At 49.5% G+C, this 18,379-nt stretch overlaps 1 protein-coding gene across 5 annotated transcripts; it reads right to left on the bottom strand.

Moving 5' to 3' along the window:
• Nucleotides 1-2,677: 2,677 nt before the first annotated feature.
• On the bottom strand, nt 2,678-17,185 carry Stxbp2 (syntaxin binding protein 2). Of its 5 annotated transcripts, none has more exons than XM_048429024.3 (19): nt 17,076-17,185; nt 15,972-16,021; nt 15,645-15,726; nt 14,698-14,774; nt 14,078-14,156; nt 13,881-13,984; nt 13,365-13,513; nt 12,425-12,509; nt 12,215-12,345; nt 12,023-12,130; nt 11,717-11,774; nt 11,526-11,591; nt 11,364-11,444; nt 10,722-10,860; nt 5,594-5,703; nt 4,198-4,293; nt 3,633-3,718; nt 3,402-3,559; nt 2,678-2,823 (listed from the first exon to the last, which is right to left on the bottom strand). In XM_048429024.3, the coding sequence occupies exons 1-19, from the start codon at nt 17,176-17,178 to the stop codon at nt 2,738-2,740; spliced, it is 1,848 nt and encodes a 615-aa protein (XP_048284981.3). In that variant the 5' UTR covers nt 17,179-17,185; the 3' UTR covers nt 2,678-2,737. The 5 variants fall into 5 exon arrangements, with proteins under 5 accessions (XP_048284981.3, XP_048284982.3, XP_085541399.2 ...); XM_048429025.3 differs by having other exon boundaries at nt 3,402-3,556; XM_085685273.2 differs by lacking the exon at nt 2,678-2,823 and adding an exon at nt 2,844-2,960.
• Nucleotides 17,186-18,379: the final 1,194 nt, after the last annotated feature.

Here is an 18,379-nt window from a genome sequence, read left to right as displayed (position 1 = left end):
CAATCCCAGCACTGCCCTCACAGCCAGGAGGACTACACAGTGTGATAAGATTTAAAAAAAAAAAAAAAAAAAAAAAAAAGAGGAAAGAGGTGAGAGTAGTTTGAGCAACAGAGAGTTTTGCTTCTGTTGAGCACCACGGAATAATCCTTAGTCCACCTCTTCCCAGGCGTCTCTTATACTTAAAGTCACTCAAGCGGAATGAATGAGCAAAGAAACTGGAAAATTAATTGAGACGCAGCGTCCCCTGGCGCTCGCTTTGCTTAACTACACAAATAGATTCTGGGAAAGGAACCGCAGTTTTCCACCAGGGATCGTAGAACTTACATTTTAACCTTTAGAATTACCTCCCAATCCAGAAAACCCCAGCACTTCAGAGCCTGAGGCAAGAGGATAGCGAGTTCCAGGGCAGCCTGAGCTACAGAGCAGGAAAAACACCCTTCATCTCCCTCCACTTAACCCCGACCCCTTCAGCACTGAATCTAGGACAGCTGGTCTCGCGGGGTGGGGGTGGGGTAGGTCTGCGACGACCCACTTCCTCCCACACAATTATTAGTCATCCCACAAATTTCATAATCTTTCTGTCCCGAGTTGGGGCGCTCAGAACAATCTGGTTAGAATTCTAGGGGCTCGTGTTCTCAACCGTTCTGGGAGATGTCTTTAGATTCCTTCGACTTAGATGAACTCGCAATCAAAAGGAGCCTTCTTGCTGTCTGCAACTCTTCCTAAGCATAGTTCACAGGCCCAGAAGAAGACCCAAGAGAATTAAACATCGCACCGCCAAGGGGCGCTACGTTTGGCTCCAGCCCAGTCCACAGTCATGGTGTCCATTTCTCAGTAACCAAAAATCTTTGACGAACCTGCAAGGGTCCACGTAGTTCTCGCCTTATTCTAAGGTCAGGGATGGAACCCAGGACTTCTAGTAATTCTAGGCAAGCTCTAAGAGTCCCAGCATCAATGGTCAACACTCTACTTCTTTCCACGTTTTCAGCTTTGCAGCCTTGAGCTCCCCATGCCCTTCTACTCACACCATCCCCTCCAGATGAGACACATTGGGGTGTCTTCCATCCCTGCAGCCACTTTGCCTGCGACCCCTGTCTGGCTGTGTCCCCAGAGAGATGGACCCTTCTCTAAATTATTCACAGTGAAACACATCTCCTGTCACCCAAATGTTGTGGGCTAAATTGTATCTGTTCCCCAGAGTTAGATGCTCATGTCCCAACCCTTAGTATCTCAAGATGACTGACTATATTTAGAAACAAGGTCTTTTAAAAGATAATTACAAAAAAAAAATGAGGCCACAGGGTGGGCTCTAATCCAATATGTGATGTCATAAGAGGAAATTGGGACACCTGTAAGGAGCTACGTGAGGACACAGGGAAATGGCCGACCTCAGAGCTGGAGATGTGGCTCAGCTGGAAGAAAGCTTGCCTAGCACATGCTTGAAGAACTGTGTTCATCCCCAGCACAGCATAAACTGCATGGTGGTGCTTGGCTGTAACCCCAGGAGTAAGGCAGGAGAACCAGGAATTCAAAGACATCCTTGGCTATTTAACAAGGCCAACCTGGGGCTACAGGATACCCTTCCTTGAAACAAAATAAAAGATGGTCATCTACAAACCAACCAAGCCAACACCCTGGGTAAAGACCAAGTTTCCAGAGCCATGGGACAATAAATTTCTGTTAAGTCATGCAGAGTGATGTGCTTTTATTTATTTGTGTGTGTGTGTGTGTGTGTGTGCACGTGTATCTGGGTTCACACTGAAGCCATGAGCGAGCACTGAATTCCTGGAGCTGGAGCTACAGACAGTTGTGAGCCACCCAGAGTAGGTGTTGGGAACCAAATTCTAGTCCTCTGTAAGCAGCAAGCACTCTTAACCTCTGAGCCGTCCAGGCCCTGGGGATACTTTTTAAGTTGACCCTAAGGAACAAATATATCTCTACTAAAAGCTCTGAGAAGACCAGCAATTCAAGTCTACAGGCATACCTTGGGGTTGGGCTGGTGGGGATGTGTTTGCTGTGTTTTAAATGCTTGCTCTGATTCCTGGGATTGTGGCTGCAAGTTACACTTGCAGTAGCTTCTGGAAGGTTGCAGGGAAGTCAGGATTCAGGCTTACTCTACCTGCTTCTATTTCTGGGGCTGGAGAGATGCCTGTGGTTAAGAGCACTGCTACCCTTGTAGAGGACCAGGTTTGATTCTTATAGCCCACATGGCAACTCACAACCATCTATAACTCTGGTCCCTGGGATCCAACACCCTACTCTGACCTCTGAAGGCATTACATGCATATGCACAGACATACATGCAAGCAAAACATTCATACACATAAAATAAAAGGAAACGTTAGAAACTGTTCTATAATTCTAAAGAACTCTAGTAACAATGGGGTCCAAGCCCTGCCGCCCCCTCATCTGCAGCTTTCTGCTCTCTCCTCTGCAATCTGTCTGCTAAAATCGGACCCTGGGTATTGGCTGGGGTTTCCAGCAAGTTAGCCAGGGCCTTATAAACTTGCAGCCAATTCAGAACCTACAGCCCAGGTTCTCGAACTTCACGACAGCTGACAATGTGGCTGGGGGCCAGGGAAATGTTCGGAGCAGGACAGTAAAGAATGGGAGGTGTGCAGCGCAGGACTGGCTCAGTACAGCCCCCTCTGGGAAGCAAACGAGGTGAGCCCCGAGGGAAAGACCAAGGGAGGAGTTTATTTCTCTGGAACCGGTGAGCACAGAGGCAGGGGCTGAGTCAAGGCAGGGCCATGTCCTCCAGCTTCTGATCCAGGGTCTTGAGGTCATCAAGGAAGCGGGTTGGAGTAAGGATGTGAGAAGAGCCTGGGCAGGAGGGCAAGGTTGGGGAGGTAGAAGTCCCGCCTGGGAGTCAGTTCCTCCTGGCTAGTGTCCTGGCTGTTGAGAGCAATTTCCTGCCCCTCTGCAAACCAACGCCCTGTCCTCTCAATGATTCCGGATTCCTGAAGTTTAGGAACATGGGTGCCCCAGTCCCAGGTGCTTACTCCCCTGGGGATCCAAGCCCCAGCCCCTTAGAGACCCCAGACTCCTGTCCCAAGCCCAAAAACTTCAGAGTCTAATCCTAGGCCTTTCGGGACTCTCGAGTTCAGCCCCAGACCCTCAAAAACCAGAGTTCAGCACTGGACCCCAAAGGGCCTCAGAGTCCAGTCCTAGATTCCAAAAGACTCCAGAATCCAGCCCCAGGCTTTTAGAGACCCAGAATCGAGCCCCAGGCTCCAAGAAAGCTCAAATGCATCCCCAAATCTTTAAGGGTCCCCATGTCTTAGGCTTTTTGGGATAACAAATCTAATGGAACACTCCAAGGGACCCCCCCACAAGTACAGCCCTAGACACCAAGAGTTCCCAGAGTCAAGTTCCCAAGGACCCCAGTTCTGGCTACTCACCTATAAGAACTTCCCACTTGCCTTCAGTAGCCCTGGTCACTTCATAGGCAGCCCTCATTTCAGACATGGCCACACCACCCACAATGTACACGATGAGCCTGGGCCCAGCCCGAGCCTCGATGCCAGCCTTTTTGTGCCAGTGGCCAAAGCGGGCACTGCTGGGGTGATGGGCAGAGGTCAGTTCAGGCTGGTATTTCCAGTCCCCACCCCAGGCCTCTCCAGGACCCTCACCTGACAGCTGCCTGGGAGCTAGGCACAGGGGTAGGGTCAGACACAAAGGGCCACAGCTTTCGGTCCAGCCGGTCCTCCACCACATCCTGGGAGGCCAAACAGGAAGGGTTAAAGAATCCCAGCCAGTGGAACCCAGGAACTGAAATGGCCTGGGCCACAGCCCCGCTGTCTATACTTCCTTGTCTCTTGGGGACCCAAGAGTCCAAGAAGCCAAGGTGCAAGGTTGCTGGGCCCCCAAGCAGGAAGTACCAGAACCTTCCAAAGACTGGAAACAGAGGCCCCAATATACTACTACTTGATGTTGAAGCTTAGGGGTACCAGGGTGACCAGAGGCCAGCATAAGAAAGGCTTTTCTAGCAAGGCGTTCCATTGAGGTCCCAATTGCTGGGGTGCAGTTTTGCATGCCACCCTCCCCACAGAGCAGATAGGGTGCCAGGGGTATGCTAATAGTGAAGGATTTTCCACTAAGCCCCAAGGCTTAGCACTGAGAGCCTGGGTGGGTGGAGTGGAAGGCTTAGTGGGTAACGGGATCAGTAGAGAGGAACAGGGCCCCCAGCATGTGTACCTCCATCACATCTTTGATGACTGGGGACCAGCGGGACAGCTGGTAGGTGGGCTCCATGCGCTCCCTTCTCTCCAGCCGGCTGGAGGTCCCCGAACCCTACAGATGGGGCCAGGTGGGGACGGAATGGGGTTGGGAAGGGAAGGAGCCCATCACAGATGGGAAGGGGCTACAGGTGCACAGAAAGATGGAGGCATGGAGCAGAAAAAGACAGAGAAGCAGTAGCAAAATGACAGAAAAACAGAGACAGAGAGACAGAGACACAAAAAAAGCAGAGAAAAGACAGACAGAATTCGAGAGATACAGACAGGCAGAGGCAGAAACAGAGGTAGACAGAGACAAGATACACAGAGAAAGATGGGAAGATAGAGAGAGATGGGAGATGGATACAGAAAGACACAAACGCAAGAGACAGATAAAAAAGACAAAGAAAGAAAGAGACAGACAGAGAAAGAGCATGCAGACATGGAGATACAGAAATGGACACAGAGGCAGAGAGACAAAGAGTAGGAATGCAAAAGGAGACAAAAGAAACAGAAATGGGAAGGGAGAAACAGAACAAAGAAAAATAAGGAAGATGGAAGTCAGGTGAAGGATACAGAAACAGCAAGAGGCAAGGGACGAGCCAGGCATGGCAGGTCACATCTATCATCCCAGGAACTTAGGAGGCTAATGCAAGGGGATGGCCATGAATTTGAGGCCAGTCTGAGTTATGGACTGAGTTTAAGAGCAGCCTTAGCAGCCAAGTGGTGGTAACTCATGCCTTTAATCTCAGCACTAGGGAGGCAGAGGCAGGTGGATGTCTATGAGTTCAAGGCCAGCCTGGTCTACAACATGAGTTCTAGGACAACCTGTGTACACAGAGAAACCCTGTCTGGGGGGGGGGGGGGGAATCAGCCTTAGTTTAGTTGCAGAGTGATCTCAAGGCCAACCTGAGCTACATAGTTAAAGCTGCCTCAAAATAAAAAGAATGTGTGAGAGACAGACAGACAAGAGACAGGGGGAAGGACAAGGGACAATGTCACAGGCCTGTGGTACAGCAGAATCAAGCAAAGCTGGACATGTAGGTCAGGGAGAGACAGACCTTAGAGTAGAACATAGGAAACCATCATGCGTGTTGAGTGGGGGAAGAGGCTTACTGTGGCCCCCAAAATCCCCAGTTTGACCTTGTCTCCCATTAATGGGAGCCTTGAAAGGCTCAGGTCACACACCCCTACTGTACCAGCACCTAGGGGGCTCATTTCAGCTCTGCTGCCCACCATGTTAGGGAACTGGGGAAGGCCTTGGTTCTCTTGGTCCCAAAAAGCCATGCCATGTTTCTACACTCAGGCTGGACATGCATTATCCCTAATCCTTCAAGGGCCAAGCTCCATGGCTCATCAGCTAGCTCCCCACATACCGCAGAGTTGGTGACGGTACCCCCCAGCTGCTCCAGATTCCGGATGATGTTGCTGTGGTCCTGCACGTTGGCATGCTGAATCAGCTTGGCCAGGTTTTCCTCAGTCACACCTAGGGAGAGCAACAGGGTAACAGCAAGTGACTGGTGGCATCCTGTGTGAAGAGATTTGTAAAGAGATCTCATAGCTAGGACATCTCCAGAACCCAGAAGCTTCTAGTGTTCATAAAAACGAGGAATTGTTCTACCCTGAAAAGGAAGAATGGGCGAATCTTCCAGAATTAGTTGAAGAAAGCTGGAGAGATGGTTGAGTGGGTCAGACTGTTCGCAGCACAAACATGAGATCCTGAGTTCAAATCCATAATGCCCACGGAAAAAGCTGGGTGCGGCCACAGAAGCAGGAAGATCACTGGGTATTTCTAGAGCCCAGCCTAGGTCAGGTTCAGGGAGAGACCCTGTTGCCGAGACTTGAGACTTGCGGCCTGACCTGACGAGAGGCAGTGAAGAATGAAGAAACAGAGACACTAAAGAAATGACAGGCACATGTACAGGTCAGACGGACTGTGCACACTCGTAGGGAGTGGTACAGTTGCAAGTTTTTGCCCACATTGGTCAATTGTTTGGATCAGGGGAAGGCTTTGCCATTCCAAACCTGACCCAAGGAAGGTTTTGCCACCCCATAGATCTGAAGCAGTGGGTCCTTGACATGGCTGTGCCCATATCAACAATACACATCCATTCATGACTTCCTCAGCTTCCTCACAGCCTGTCTCAAGGGAATAAGGCAGAGAATGATACTGGTATTCAGCAGAACACCCAGTGTCATACTCCGGTCTTCCCACATGCATGCAAAAAGACCTGAATTCAACACCCAGTAGTCAAATGCACCTGTTACCCAGTGCTTCAAGGATAGGGACCAGATGGTCACAGACCTACTTGACTCCAGCCCAACACAATATTCAGGAGAGACCCTGTCACAAAGGAGTACGAGAGGAACTGAAAGAGCAAGGTCTGAAGTCCTGCTCTGGTCTCCCCCATGAGCACATAACACATACAGTGGGCACGCATGCCCCTACACAGAATCAGTAGAGGGACACCAGGTCCATGGAGGCCACAGATGGGGAGTCTTTTCTTGGCTAACTTTTCTTCTTTTCATATTTGTACACATTATGTGTGTACATGTGGGTATTTATCTGTGCATGTGCATGTGGATATATGTAAATGTGGAAGCTGAAGGCTGAAGGCCATCACTCTTCACCTTGTTTTTTGACTCTCTCATTAGCTTGGAGCCTGCTAATTTAACTGGACTAGCTAACCAGCAAGCTCCAGGGGTCCACCAGTCTCTGCCTCCCCAGACCCTGGATTACAAGTGGGCATCACATGGGCTAGAGACATGGCTCAGCAGTTAAAAACACTGGCTGTCCTTTCAAAAGGGTTCCCAGTACCCACATAGTGGCTCACAACCTGGACTACAACTCCAGTTCCAGGGGATCTGATGCCTTCTTCTGGCCTGCACATGTACTAGGTACACACATGACACACAAACATACATGTAGGCAAAGCACTCACTCGTATAAAATAAATAAATAAATCTTTTAAAAAAATGATTAATTAGAACAGGTTGGCCTAGGGACAAGACTGTGGGGGATTTTCTTAATGTCACAGCTGAAGTGGGGAGGCCTGCCTGCTATTAGTGGCACTATTCCCTGCGGAGGGATCCTGAACCATGCAGGAGTAGAGAAATAGGGCCGGGCACAAGCACGTATGCACCCATTACTTTCAGTTCAACTGTGGATCTGAACAACTGCTTTGCGCTCCAGCCACCCTGATCCCCCCTCTATGGTGATGTCTCTCTTAAGCTGCTTTGGTCAGGGTATGTTGATGGAGGAGGGTTATCTGTCTATTGTGTTATTTTCATTGGTCAATAAAGAGACTGCCTTGGCCCTTTGATAGGACAGAAAATTAGGTAGGCGGAGTAAACAGAATAGAATGCTGGGAAGAGGGCTATGAGGCAGACGCCATGGAGCCAGCCACCAGGTCAGACATGCTGAATCTTTCCCGGTAAGCCACTACCTCGTGGTGCTACCACGAGATTATTAGAAATGGGTTAATATCAAGATATGAGAGTTAGTCAGTAACTAACTCTCTAGAGATAATGGGCCAGGCAGTGCTTAAATGAATACAATTTGTGTGTTGTTATTTCTGGGACTAAGCTAGCCGTGCGGGAGCCGGGTGAGGCGAAAAGCAGGCCTGCCCGCAGCCCCTCACTACAGATGGCGCCCACGTGGATAACTGCATCCACAGAAAGCCTGAGAAAGTTTGAGAAAGAATAGAGTAAAACATGTTTTCTTGGTGGCAGCAATTTCTTGGTTCTACTCTGCTTGCTAGAGGCAAGCAAGCACTCTCATCTAAGAGAGGCTTTCTGACTCAGCTTTAACTGCAAAACTTTGTAGCTCCTTTAAGAGGTCCTGCCACGAAACACTTACGGTGTTGATCAAAAGCTGAATGCATGCTTTTCGGTTTTCAGCCATAGCAGGAAAAAAGCTGCGCTGTTTTAAAATGCCGGCTTTCTGGACTGTCCTGCCAGGGCAATCTCTGACTCTTTCAGGCAGGCAGTCTGACTGAGTGTGGTCTGTGAGCAGAATGCTCCAGCTTGCTTGCTGGCACGGACCTTGAAATGCCATAGAGTTGTGGCAGTAAAAGGCTCCAGTGGTACCTCTACCATGAGTCTGGAAAGCTAAGAAATGGACTGGATCTAGCTGTCAAAGCCACGGTTTTAGACTTATGTGGTCAGAAAAAGAGAGATATACAGTAAAAAGAGATTCAAAGAGGAAGAAAACCTCTAAATGGTTTACTATGAGTTAAAAATATATGCAGGTTAAAAGGTTAAAGTCATTAAAAATAAAAAAGAAGGGAGATATAGGGTGTGATGGTACACACCTTTAACCCCAATGCCTGGGAGGCAGAGGCATGTTGACCTCTGTGACTTCAAGAGACAGAGGTAGAGATTGACCTCTGTGACCTCAAGGTGTGGTAGTACACGCCTTTAATCCCAGTGCCTGGGAGGCAGAGACAGATCTCTCTGAGTTCAAGGTGTGGTAGCACACATCTTTAATCCCAGTGCTGAGGAGGCTGAGACAGTGGGATCTCTGAATTCAAGGACAGCCTGGTCTACAGAGTTATTCCAGGACAAAGATATACAGAGAACCAGTCTCAAAAAGTAAAAGTAAAAATATAAGAAATAGAGGTTAAAGTAAAGCCACATAAAGATGGAAAATAAACAGAGAATCTTGATACTGTATGCTATTATGCTCTCTTTGAATTGTCTGAATGCTGAGGAAGGAGCAACAGCTGCTAAAAGATATTTGTTTATAAATGCTGCTGAACTAATCCAAGATAGATATGTTCAAAATACCTTGACTTCTGAATTTGGATCTAAGGATATGATACTTTGGAAAGGAGGTTCTTCTTTTGTTTTCACAGAGGATGAGACCCTGTGGATTGCTTCTATCCCAATATGGTATGATAGACTACGCCCTCCTGAAAGGTTGCTGTGAACACCCTCAAAAAATTACTTCATTCAACTATCAACTGAGACGAAGCTAGCAAACAGGTTTACTGTGAAAGACCTGATTAACAGCGCCCCTATTCAGCAGGAAGAAGTTTGGAGAGAAATAACTACGTCCATATTCCCAGATATTGTTTATAAATGTTCTTTTACATTTAAAGGGGGATATGGTATAGATATGAATAATTTGCTTTGTTATGGATTTTAAGGTCAATTTTGTTATATGTGTATATATTTCTGATTTTGATTGTGTAGTTCATTTAAAAATGCAATGTATAATTAAAAATATAGGTTGTTAATGGATAATCATCGATAATAGTCAAGCTTGTAGTAATGTTAGTCTGATTTTCTAGAAGTGCATAGATATATTTCAGATAGACATCCATATCTTTCAAAGACTACAGAACATGGCATTTAATGTTTGAATAACTTAGGACAATGAGACACGTCTGCTCCTGGCAGCACCAATCTACTTCAAGAGGAAGATGGGCATCGAAGAGGCTCCTTATGGAGTTGGTTAGCCATTTGGGCAAGAAACTGCTCTTGCCTGGACTGTTGTATAAACTGGACACAGAGAACCTGCAGAGAGAGGACTGCTGAACTTGCCTAAAGGTGAGATGATCTTTCGAGGTTCTTGATTCATGAAAGAGTCTGCGAGACATTCTGCAGGACAAGGCAGATAGTGACTGAACTGCCTTTGAAATTTCCTGCTTCATGGAAATGTCTCTGGATATTATGGGCCTGAAGGCCGAAGATGGGTGCCTCAACGATACAGAGGAACTTTGGGTGACTGTCCAGGCAGCAAGATGTCTCTGTCATTTCTAGAGTTTTGGAAGTTGCTTACTTCTTGTTTACTTAGGTAATATTATATCCTTCTGGAGTCTTTGATGGAGTTGAAGAATGGATAGTCATAGTTATAGTTTTCCATTATTATGATAAAGATATAGTTATAAATATTGTGACTATAATTCTTCCTTGATAACTGTTTTGTTATATGTAATTTTACTATGTTAAAATGAAAGCCTTTCTTTTTTGTTTAAACAGAAAAAAGGGAAATGATGGAGGAGGGTTATCTGTCTATTGTGTTATTTTCATTGGTCAATAAAGAGACTGCCTTGGCCCTTTGATAGGACAGAAAATTAGGTAGGCGGAGTAAACAGAATAGAATGCTGGGAAGAGGGCTATGAGGCAGACGCCATGGAGCCAGCCACCAGGTCAGACATGCTGAATCTTTCCCGGTAAGCCACTACCTCGTGGTGCTACCACGAGATTATTAGAAATGGGTTAATATCAAGATATGAGAGTTAGTCAGTAACTAACTCTCTAGAGATAATGGGCCAGGCAGTGCTTAAATGAATACAATTTGTGTGTTGTTATTTCTGGGACTAAGCTAGCCGTGCGGGAGCCGGGTGAGGCGAAAAGCAGGCCTGCCCGCAGCCCCTCACTACAGTATGTTATCACAGCAACAGGACAGGAAACTAAGACAGCGTGCTACGGGATGAGGGCCTTGAGGCTGCAATGTTTCTAGGACTTGCGACTGTCCTTGGCCACCCCCTCACCCACCGTTCCGAAGAAGGATGTAGAGCAACAGCACCCGGATCTTGTTGTAGGGTGCCACCGAGGCGTCCAGCAACACCGGGACAATCAGCTTCATGGCGTCCTTGATCTTCTCACCCTCGGCATCAGAGCCCATGGCCAGGTCCTGCATGGCATGAGAGTCAACTGTCTAGTCAGCTGCTGGGGAGGCGGTGGGAGGGCGGCAGAGCAGGGGCAAATCAGGGACTTTGGTAAGATGTTCCCACCCTGTCTCCTAGAAACGGGTCTCCTACAGCTCATCTGACAGAGCACAGGCCATGCCCTCTCCGTCATCTCCAACTCTCACTCAGGTCTTGTCTCTAAGCACAGCTCTACCTACCTCTCCAAGACCTTCCCCAGGGCCCACAGCTCACCAAGATGCCTCCTTCCCAATCCCGTCCCTCCACAAGCTGGCTGTAAACCCTCTATCTGAAGCCATGCCCTTCCCTAAGTTCTTCCTCCCAGAGGGCCCCAGGCCTTGTGTGAGCACCCCCTTGCTACTCCAGATTTGCCCCACGGAGGGCCCTGGCCACCTCTTTCAGGCTTCACTCCTCCCTAAGTTCCACCTTGTGGGGAGCCCCACTCCTCCCTAGGTTCTGCCTCCTGGAGGGCATCCCTCTGAGGCCCCACCTGTTCCACACTGCACAACTTCTCCACGGAGCCTTTGAAACGTTTCATGCAGTCGTCTGCTAAATGCAGGTGTGTAGAATACTGCAGGGCAGAGACTGGGTTAAGTGACACCATCGAGTCAGACATCCGGACTGAGCCCGGGGCTCGACTGTCCAAGCTTACCTTGTTCAGTTCCTTCTGATACTGAGGCATCTTTTTCAGGATGTGAGACAGGTCTTTGATATTGGCCTGAAGTAGGGGTAGGAGATGGTAGAGAGAGTAGGGGTGATGCCAAACCCCTGCCCTACACCAGGGGAGGTTCCACGCTGGGCTGAGGACACAGGCTGAGGCTCTGTCCCACCATGGACCGCTACCTTGTCTGTGGTCAGCCGCTTGCTCTCACAGAATGTCTTCAGCAGCTCCGTGACCTTCCTAGCCATGAGCAAGGGCAGGGGAAGAGAAAGGGTGCTGAGATAGTGGAGGAGGGCCTCTTTCTGCCAACTGATGGAGGACACCTAGATGCCTGGACCAGTTCCAGCCGTGGGTGTGCACTAGGGTGAAGTGCAGTTAGAAGCAGGACAAGGGTCCCCCTGAAGAACGTAACTTACAGGGGGACAATCATGAAAAAGGAGGCCCGGACGCCTGAAGCCCTCCCTCTAGCACCCGTGCTGTTCTCTCACTTGGAAACATCCGCTATGTGCATGTGTCGAAGCTCCACCCACAGGTCATCATCTTCATCCAGGAGCACCGCCTTCTCCCGGGACTCACTCAGTCCTGTGGTCTCATACCTGGAGGGACAGGACATGCTGGAGGACGGGAGGGCCTAAGCTGACAGAGGAAGAGGTGGGAGGCATCTTCCTGGATTTGTCTACCTGTATGTGTCCTGCTCAATGTCCAGAAGATCATAGGCCATGGCTTGGAATGTGAGTTCATGTAAGAGCGGAGACACGGGGTCTGCTGCCCGGTCCATTATGAGTAGCTGTGAGCGTGTTTTCTCTGGACCCTGGGCAAGAAGAGAGGATGAAGACACTGACTGTGACCCTACAAAGCCTCCCTGGCACCCCCCTCAGCAACCCCCTTACCTCGCCCAGACTGGGAGTGTCTGCCTTGAAGGCATTCAGCTTCTCTAGGACAGCATGGGCCAGCTGGGCTGTGTCTTCTGGACCCCTGGAAGTCAGACATAGGGGCATCAGGATATGGGGGTTGGGATGACTGGGCACAGATAGGGGACATCAAGGGTAGGGATGAGGATGGCAGGTAGGGGACTGGGTGAGGATCAAGTTAAAGACTGGACACAGGAGCCAGGGAGATGGCTAAGTTGGTAAAATGACTGTCATGCTAGCATGAGGGCCAATTTCAATCCCCCAGAACCCACATTTTAAAATTGTGCTTGAATTTGCAGTTCTGGGGAGGTGGAGACAGAGGGTCCTTGGGCCTGGCCTGCTAGTCCAGGCAAATGCAGAAGCCCTGGGCCCAGGGAGGAACCTTATCTAAAAAACATGGCTAAGTGGTTAAAGCCTCAAACTGCTCTTCCAGAGGGCCTGAGCTCTGCTCCCAGCACCCACATCCAGAGGTTTACAGCCACCTGTAACTCTAGCCCAGGAGGTCAAGCACCCTCTTCAGGACTATGTAACAACCCTCACATACACATACATAAACATATAAATAACTTTGTTTGTTCGTTGTTTGTTTTGAGACAGGGTTTCTCTGTGTAACAGCCCTAGCTGTCCTGGAACTAGCTCTGTAGACCAGGCTAGCCTTGAACTGCCTCTGTCTCTGCCTCGTGAGTGCTGGCATTAAAGGCATGTACTACCACCGCCCAGTTTTTGGGTTTTTTTAATCTTTAAAAAAATAAAGGTGGGTGGTGACTGAGGAAGACACCTGAGGTTGACTTCTGACCTCCATACATACACACATGTGCACACACATGAAAACATGCATACACACAGAGAAAAAATGGACACAGAATGAGAGTAAAGGTAAAAAGGTAGCACTGGGGTTGGGGAGGGGATGGGTCCCCACTTGCGGTAGCGAATGGATGGGTATTCCTGAAGGGTGGCACATAGTGTGGCTATCTGCTGGGCCAATGTTTCAAGCTGCCGTGTCCGCTCCCCTGCCCGGAATGGGCAGTAAAGGTTGTAGGTGCTGTGTGGGGCATCCAGAGAGAACACCTGTGGAGGACAGAAGTGTCATGGCCACACTATAAGGGATACCCCCAACCCAACTTTCAGCTGCTGTCCCTGTACCTCCCAGGGGCCTTTGCTATTTTATTGAACCTGTTTCATCAGCTTTGAAGCTGGCTAGGGTAGCAGCTATGTTGAAAGGGAACAAAGACAGCTCATTGTTCGCTCTTGCTTCAGGGAATGAGACAATTCTGCCTGTACTCCTGGCCACCTGTTTGGAATGCCCAAAGGGTTAGCACTCCAGGCAAGGGCCTGCTAATTGTTCACTCCTTGTTGGTGCTGTCTGTTCTGGAGGGAGCTGGGCCATTTGGTCGAGGACAGTCCATCCCTTCCCCACCACAAGCTGGGGCTGTACCTGGGCCTCATACGGGAGGAAGGCCAGGTGGATCTCCTTCAGTGTCTTCACCACCTTCGCCAGACGGGAGCGGCCCAGTTCACTGAACAAGGGCTCAGGGCATGCTGGGGTTGAGAGAGGGACCATCAGACCAATGTTCTGTCACCATAACCCCCACCTCATCACAGCACCCAACACCCCTGGTTCTCCTCACTCACTGTCAGTGAAGAAGACATGGGCTGCTTTGTAGGTGAAGGTCGGTGTCCCCCGGAAGTCTGCAATCAGGGCCTGAACCGACTGAGGAATGCAGATTTCTGTTGGAATCAGACCCTGCACCCCAGACCTAGCTTCTGCAGGGAATCCTCAACTGATGTTCATCCCCCACTATGTACAATTATGGAGAGGGGGGCTCACATACACACATACATTGACACATGCATGCATTCTGACATATACACTCATGCACACACACACACATACATTCTGACATGTGAATACACAAATGCCTACAATCTGATATGTGTACACATACAAACACACAAATTCTGGCATGTGCACACACATATATGCACAAATACATACATTCTGGTGTGTACACACTGACATGTGCATAAATGCACATATGTATATGCACTGGCATGGGCATACACACATGCACATATAAACACATACATTGGCATATGAATACACACGCATTGTGACGCATGTATATGCATGCATCACATATGCACCCAAATGCACAATGGCATGTGTATGCGCACTCAGATACATGCACTGACATGTGCACCTTGCAAGCACACACAAACCCATGCACATGGAGGCTAACTCCTATAGGCACCTTCTCCGTGGGGCTCAGTAAATAAATGGCCTCCAAGCTGGGAATAGGTTCTCGCCGTTTGTTGATGTCTTCCACAACTAAAAGCAACAGAGGAAAAGACACACATAGGTGGCATGGGGAAAGAGACAGGGGAAGTCTCAGGTTTGGGGAACTGGACCCTTGGTGGGGGCGTTTTAAAGGGCTGTACTACTCCCTTGAATCCCTAAACAGAAATAAAGACCTAAGGTTCCCCCACTTAAAAGAGCTACAGTCAGAGCTCTTTCTGCACATCTGGAGTAACACAGCCATACTCTTGGAGTCTATATACTCTTAAGAACCCAGAGTTACTGGGCAGTGGCGGTGCACACCTTTAATCTCAGCACTCAGAAGGCAGAGGCAGGCGGATCTCTGTGAGTCCCAGGACAGCCAGGGCTACACAAGGAAACCATGTCTCAAAACAAAATAAGAGAGAGGGAGCCCAGAGTTCATTCAAACTTCTTACAGAGATACCTGTAGGAGGTGCACAATCATTGCTTTATTTGTTTATTTGAGACAGGGTCTCATGTAGCCTGGGGTGGTCTTGAACTCACTAGCTAACTTAACTTCTGATCCTCCTGAGTGCTGGGATTATAGGCATTTGATACCATGCCCATTTTATATGGTGCCGGAGACCGAACTCAGAGTTTTATTCATTCTAGGCAAGCACTCTGCCAATGGAGCTACATTCTCACCCAGGGCACTGAGTTGGTTACAGTCAATGAGGCTAACCCTTAAGGGTTGCAATCAAGAAGTCCAACATGGACTTTCATGCTCAGAGGAGGCACTTGGTCATATGCTCTGGATTATGTAGGGAGAACTATGAGCTGAACCAATCTGAAGGGATCCCAGACTCAAGGGCTATACCCAGAGGTCCCACATTCAAGGGCTCGAGTTCTATCTGGGGAACACAGGGGCAGGCATCCACTCACTGGTGATGCCCTCCGCCAGGATGTCTGACATTTTACAACAGGATGACAAGATCCTCATGCTTGGATGGTCCATGATGAGCACCTGTCCAGATGGATGGACACACAGACATAGAAAGACATAGAAAGGTGAGGCAAAAAAAAAAAAAAGCCTGTAGCTGGTTCTATGAGGATCCGAGGCAGTGGAGCACTCATCTACCCAGTCCAACCCCTGGGGATCAACAGCTTCTTCGAGGAACTCTCGAGGGGACTATCACATTCTGGGGTCCCTGCACAGACTTAGGTAAAAGACTCCCTCTGGGTATCCAGACATTCTGCCTTGGCTCCTACCTTCCACTCGCCATCCTTCTTAACGCTCCGGATGACTCCACTGAGAATCTCTACAGGGAAGGAAGAAGGGGAGAAGAGGGCTTGGGACACTTATCTTCTGGGCTGGGCCCCAACCCAGATCCTGAGCGGCAGCTCCTAGCATCACCCCCAATTTACAGATAGTCAGACTGAGGTTCTGTGAGGTCGGATAACTTAGCCAAGCACCCTCATGTCTGGATGGTATAATGCTCAGAACACAGGTAAGATTGGAGTTCTCTAAGATTAGAGAACTGAGTGAATGGAAGTGAAGGTCTCCTGGTTCCCTTAGACTAGAAGGCTTGGTCCCCAGCTCTGTGGGTTCTTATCCACCTCTACGCCTGTTTTCTCCATCTCCCACTAACACTTATGTAGGGGAGGTTCCTCTCTAGCACTGAGGTACTACTGGGCCTTTCCACGAAACCTGTTCTGCCCAGAGGCAGGAGTAGGGGAAAGGGGAAAGAAAGGTAGCCTTGCCCAGAGCCTGGCCAGTGCACCAGAGTGTCAGTCCACTGTTATCAGGACGGAAGAAGCAGCTGAGGCCGGAACTACTGGAGGTGGGGGAGGGGATCCTCACACCCTCTTCTCCCCACCAAGAACCTGAGCCTGAAAGGCGAAGAAGCCAATCCTCAAATTGCAATGAGCTGCTAGGCACGATGCAAAAGGGAGAGCGTCCCCTTCTCCACCCCCATGGGGAATGTGCACACCACCTGTGTACTCATACACTACTTGGGGTCGCTGACCAGGGCACTGTAGGACCTCCGGAGTCCGGTCCCTGAACTTTCCGGGTTAAGACACTCGACAGCCTATAGCTGGAGCAGACCCAGAGGTCTAGACTCGAGCCTGTGTCTCTCTTTCCTTGATCCTTTGAGTCCTTCGCGTCCCAACTTTGCTCCTCCGGCTGCATTTGAGGGGTGGGCAGCCCAGCTGGGCCCAAGTCCCCTGCCCGTCCCCTCAAGAGTCAGGTGCTCTCCCCACCGTCAGGGTCCTGGGATCCCAGAATCCGTGCACCGCCCCTCTCCCGAGGCCTCCAGCCCCCCAAGGGACAGCCAAGGGAACACCAGAGCCCCGCCCTGGGGTGACACTCACTTTCCCCCACCACCGCCTTCAGCCCCAAGGGCGCCATCTTCCCCCAAGGAGTACGGCCGCTTCCGGGTCGGTCCCAAGGTGGGGGCGTGGCCCCGCCCGTCATCCATGTGGGCCCCACCCCGCGGGTTCGGGTCACGCCCCCTGCGCACCTGGTCCCGCCCCGTGGTTATCTGGTCTCTCCCTGCCTCCGGGAAGTTGGGTCCCAGCAGCAGCAGTTTGACGGCAGATTTGCACTGGCAGAGGCTCAGACGAACAATCCCCAGTTCGTGTGCTCCCTCGAGGACTCCTTCATGGGAGTCTAAGTGCTCTCTTATTCACACACTTTGAGATCAGTTTGCTCAGCGGGCAATGGCAGAGTAGTAAAGAGACCCATCTCACCTGGGTACCACTGTACAGGTGGTAACCCTGTCCAGAAGCTGTTCCGTCTGTGATAAAGTGTGCCCACCGAAAGGACAACGGGGCCTTCTAGATCTGGAACTGTTACAACTGCCTCTATAATCCAAAGACTAGTAGCAAAGATTGGACAAAAGTCGGTAGACTCCGGAGGCCTGGAGACCCCACCGCGTACTAGGTACTTTTTCTCCTGTTTTCTCACAGCCTTAACATTCTGTGGGAGACCCGTGCTGAAACAGGAACATAGTCTTAAGGTCTGTGACCATATATCTGTGCCTGCTCATGAAGAAATGCTTCCCAGTCTTTTTTATTAGCATATATTAATTACACATGATAATGAGCTTCACTATGATATTTTCATACATGCATATATATGTATGTTGATCATTGCTATCCTCATTCCCCCTTATGCCCCATTCTGGATGATCCCTTTCCCCTTCCTAACTAGTCCCTGAAAGAGACTCCCCCTCCCGGCACAGTAGGGGACAGGATTAGGCACAAGCCACGTCCAAACACCTGTTTTCACAGAGAGATCCTTTATTAAGCAGGGAAGAAAAGTTAAAGTGACTGCACACTCAGGCAGAAAAAAAGGCAGCAAATGACCTTGTGGGCGTAACTTTTCAGAGGAGAAAAGAGGGAGGTCTGTTAAAATCTGCTAGAATGCAGTGACATATTTTGATTGGACATGTTAATTAGGTGAACCAAAGGGGGCTTTTGATTGCTGGACTTTGGTACTCATCCTCAGCAAGGAGCCTGGCACAGGAAAGTGTCCAAATAAGGAAACAGACCTTGGTGGCTAGCTTTAGGGATGTAATCTAATGATTTTTAGCAAGGCAGGGGGAAAGGGGGGAAGGGTAAGGCCAGACAGAGCCACATGCTTGAGTGGGCTAGCGTCCCTTCAGTCACCTCTA

Source organism: Myodes glareolus, chromosome 2 (assembly GCF_982192425.1).
Source record: "Myodes glareolus chromosome 2, mMyoGla1.1, whole genome shotgun sequence".
Classification (NCBI taxonomy): Eukaryota; Metazoa; Chordata; class Mammalia; order Rodentia; family Cricetidae; genus Myodes; species Myodes glareolus.
This window is presented reverse-complemented; position numbering and strand designations above follow the sequence as displayed.